This window comes from Octopus bimaculoides, chromosome 3, assembly GCF_001194135.2.
Source record: "Octopus bimaculoides isolate UCB-OBI-ISO-001 chromosome 3, ASM119413v2, whole genome shotgun sequence".
Lineage (NCBI taxonomy): Eukaryota > Metazoa > Mollusca > Cephalopoda > Octopoda > Octopodidae > Octopus > Octopus bimaculoides.
Genome location: NC_068983.1, coordinates 136,064,954 through 136,069,358, shown reverse-complemented (window position 1 = coordinate 136,069,358; position 4,405 = coordinate 136,064,954). Strand labels below are relative to the sequence as shown.

Genomic DNA, 4,405 nt, shown 5'->3' with positions numbered 1-4,405 from the left:
GTAAAATACTGTCTATGTGATCTCAAATTTTAAAGCAAACACATAATTTTCTTATGGTTTCTTAAACATTCACTTGAACAAAACTGTACAAATCCAAATATATGGTACCCTAGGCATAACACCTACATGAACTTCTAACTTGTTGTCTCTTGAGGTCTCTGGGTGAGACTTGGATCCAACTTGTACAAATGCAAAACAAAAGTCAAACATAAAATGATAATAATAATAATAATAATAATAATAATAATAATAATAATAATGATAATAATAAGGTGGCAAGCTGGCAGAATCATTAGCATGCTGGACAAAACGCTTAGCAGTATTTCACCTGTCACTACATTCTGAGTTTAAATTCCTCCAAAATCGACTTTGCCTTTCATCCTTTCAGAGGTTGATAAATTTAGTACCAGTGAAACACTGAAGTCAATGTAATTGACTAGTCCCCTCCCTCAAAGTGTCTGCCCTTGTGGAAAAATTTGAAGTCAATATTCATCATCATCATCATCATCATCATCATTGTTTAACATCCGCTTTCCATGCTGGCATGGGTTGGACGGTTTCACTGAGGACTGGTGAGCCAGAGGCTGCACCAGGCTCAATCTGATCTGGCAAAGTTTTTACAGCTGGATGTCCTTGCTAATGCCAACCACTCCAAGAGTGTAGTGGGTGCTTCTTACGTGCCACTGGCATGAGGGCCAGTCAGGCAGTTCTGGCAACAACCATGCTCAAAAGGGGTTTTTACATGCTACCTGCATGGGAGCCAGTCCGGTGGCACTTGCAATGACCACACTCAAATGTTGTTTCTTACGTGCCACTGGCACATGTGCCAGTAAGGCAACGCTGGCAACGATCATGCTCGAATGGTGCTTTTCACATGTCACCAGCACAGGAGCCAATCTGTGGCCCTGGCAACAATCATGCTCGGATATGCTTCTTTTAACGTTCCACTAGCACAAGTGCCGAACAGATGGTACTGTCATCAGCCACGTCAGCGATTTTGATTTGTTTACACTTACATCAACAGGTCTTCGCAAGCAAAGTTCATTGTCCAATGAATGAGGGGTAATCATAAGTGGGCTGGTTACACCCCACATTCAGATGTACATTTAATATTCCACTGGCACAAGTGCCAATCAGGCGGTACTGTTGGGGGCCATGTCAGCAATTTTGATTTTGATTTCACTTGTCTCAACAGGTCTTCACAAGCAAGGTTTATTGCCTAATAAATGGGCTAGTCATTGTCTCCGTGAGGCTCCAGTCATTGTCTCCGTGAGGCACCAGTCATTGTCTCCGTGAGGCTCAAAGTTCAAAGATCATGCTTGTCCCATGTCTTCCTGGGTTTACCTCTATCACAGGTTCCCTCCACAGTTAGAGATCTCGCTAAGGCAGCAAGTTGGCAGAATCGTTAGCATAACAGGCAAAATGCTTAATGGTATTTCGTCTGTTTTCACATCTTGGGTCCAAATTCCATCAAGTTCAACTTTGCCTTTCATCCTTTTGGGGTTGATGTAATTGACTAGTCCACTCCTCCAAAATTTCAGGCTGTGCGCCTATAGTAGATAGGACTATCATTATTATTATTTTACTTTTCAGCCTTGTGCAGGTAACCATTGCCAATCACCAAACAAAAAGCCAATGTTTTATTCGATCAAGGAGAGCATCAGAGAGTGACACAATGGAAGAATGTTTGGCAGGTATTAAGAATGATAATGTACTTAATACTACTAATACTACTACAGTGTTTTCTGGACCAGTAGATATCATCCAACTCTTATGTAAGGCTCAATACAAATATAACCAGGTCAGTTTTATTAATTACTGCCACAACTACTATCATTACTTTCAGTACTATTATTGTCGCTTTTCTTTTTACTATTATTGCCATTGATGATACTGTAAATTCTCACAACTGAAAATGTTTGCTAATGCGACAGTTACAGCAACTACTGCCACTACTATTATTACTATCACTATTTCTACTACTGCTCTTATCTCTACTTTAATGCAAAAGGATTCCCACACTGCCCTCTATCAAGCTTTATTGTCATGTAAGATTTTACTTTTACTTTTTCCCTTTTTCAATTCTGTTATTTATTTGACCTTTTTTGCTGTTATTGTTTAACTGCAGATCAATGCTGACCTTCTGCAAACATATGGTCAAAGGCATTCCAGCTATGACCACTCCAAATTTTGGCAGTATATAGGACTACATTATCTGCCGTTAATTTAACCCTTTAGCATTCAGATTACTTTGTTAAATACAATGTGTTTTTTTATCCAGATTGTTTTGAATTAATCATGCATTATCTTATAGCTTTGAGGTTATGATTGTTTATTTTTAGAACGGAAGTGTAGGTTAGGTGTGAGAGGCTAGATATGGTCAGTTTGAACATAAAACTTGTAGAATAAATGGGCCAAATACGGCCAGTTTAAATGCTAAAGGGTTAAGATGGAAGAGCGTGATTTGAGGAGCTTTCATATTTTTTTAACACTATTACATACCTACACTATTCATTGAGGCTACCTGCTTGCATATCTACAGGGGTCTAACCCATAAAAGATTAAATGTATGAATTTCTTCTAATTCTATTAAATAAGTTTGTGTGAAGTTGTAACTTATTGCTTTGATCCCAGCAGATGACTTGTACTTATTTATATAAGTTTTTTTTTAAAAGTCATCTCTAGAATTCAACTCAGAATTTTTAGAGATGAAACCAAATTCTATGAAACATTTAATCCAACTCAGTTACCATTTCTTCCAAGTTACTATCCCTAATCATGTGTGTGAATATATATATATATATATATATATATATATATATATATATATATATATAAACACACACACATACATATATACATACTATTCAGAATATTCTTTTCTACTTTAGGCACAAGGCCCAAAATTTTTGGGGAGGGGGCCAGTCAATTAGATCGACCCCAGTACACAACTGGTACTTAATTTATCAACCTTAAAGGGATGAAAGGCAAAGTTGACCTCGGCAGAATTTGACCTCAGAACGTAAAGACAGATGAAATACTGCTAAGTATTTCACCCAATGTGCTAATGTTTCTGCCAGCTCGTCACCTTATACCCTCCAGAATATTATACAACTCTAATTACTTTTGTATGTCTGTCTATATCTTTATGTATGTCTGTGTGTGTATGATTAAATGAATGAGAGCTACAGTTCACCAGAAAGTAATGACTTCTTTTCCTTTTTTTTTTCTGCTTACTTAAATGTGAATGGTCCCCATTGTCTTTACAATCCCTCAAAGACTGGTGAGATCAGTGATGTTGATGTTCAGTCAAACATTGGCAGGAAATATAATGGAGAACAATATTTTTTTGCATTAAGTTACAAAATCTCCCTTCTCCTTCTTCCCATTAGAAATGCATTGAACTAGTAATTGACCTATTGTAAAACCATAACCAACAATGGTAATGTTTCACCAATTATGATATAAAATAAATGAATAAGGGGGGTGAATTCCAAACGTTGATTTCTGGTGAGAGAGGATTGGAAGAGGGAGTTAGTGCAAGGTCTGGACTGTGAGATACATTGGGGGTGATAACGGTAAAGACAGGCATGTCAGATGAGCTTGGGTGGAGGTGGTATACAAGTGGGGTTCAGAAGAGCATAAGCCATTATAGTTGTCTTAGTCAGTTTTTGCTAATTAGTCATACAGTCTTCTTTTGTATGTAGCTTGAGATGTCTGTGTGTAACACCAGCACCATTCCTGATGTGAAAGCAGTATTTATGTCATTATGGGTCTTTCACGAGTTTTCTACACAGTCAGCAATAGATCAGACTGGAAGTATTTTCTGTTCTTAAAGAGGATGGTTAGTCTTTGAGATGCAGTTTTAACTCTGTTATAGTTATGGATGAATGAGCCACCAGGAAAGATCATCAGAGATTGTAAAGCTTAACATTTATAGCAACTTCGGAAATTTCATTGCATGTCATCCAAGATTAGAGAAGATATGGTATAAGTGGTTGTTTCTTTCACTTAAGCTATAATTGTGCCAGTGTGCTGTTTAATATTGATTTTTTTTTTCAGCTTAGGTTCAAGGCCAATTTTTATTGCTTAAAATGAATTCTGTATAATCCTAACACTGATCTGCAACCCAATTATTGAGACACACATGCACATGTGCATGCACAAATGCACACACATGTATAAGTGTGCATGCATGTGTGGGTGTACATGCACACTTGCAGTTACTAACATGGCTCAGCCACATGGTTTTGGATTCAGTCCTACTGCGTAATACTTGGTCATATGTTTTCTATTATAGTCCCAGGTTGACCAAAGCCTTGTGAGTGGATTTGGTAGCCAGAAACTGAAAGGAACCCTCATATATATATATATATATATATATATATATATATATATATATATA

The 4,405-nt window shown here is 37.2% G+C and overlaps 2 protein-coding genes across 2 annotated transcripts in view; both read left to right on the top strand.

Moving 5' to 3' along the window:
• Positions 1 to 1,928, top strand: part of LOC106872357 (mRNA-decapping enzyme 1A) — a 329,154-nt gene extending 327,226 nt beyond the window's left edge. The window contains exon 5 of the mRNA XM_014919322.2: positions 1,594 to 1,928. Within this exon, the coding sequence (XP_014774808.2) occupies positions 1,594 to 1,888 (295 nt within the window). The 3' untranslated portion in view covers positions 1,889 to 1,928. The remainder of the gene's footprint in view (positions 1 to 1,593) is intronic.
• Positions 1,916 to 4,405, top strand: part of LOC128246996 (uncharacterized) — a 19,967-nt gene continuing 17,477 nt past the window's right edge. The window contains exon 1 of the mRNA XM_052966796.1: positions 1,916 to 2,048. Within this exon, the coding sequence (XP_052822756.1) occupies positions 1,916 to 2,048 (133 nt within the window). The remainder of the gene's footprint in view (positions 2,049 to 4,405) is intronic.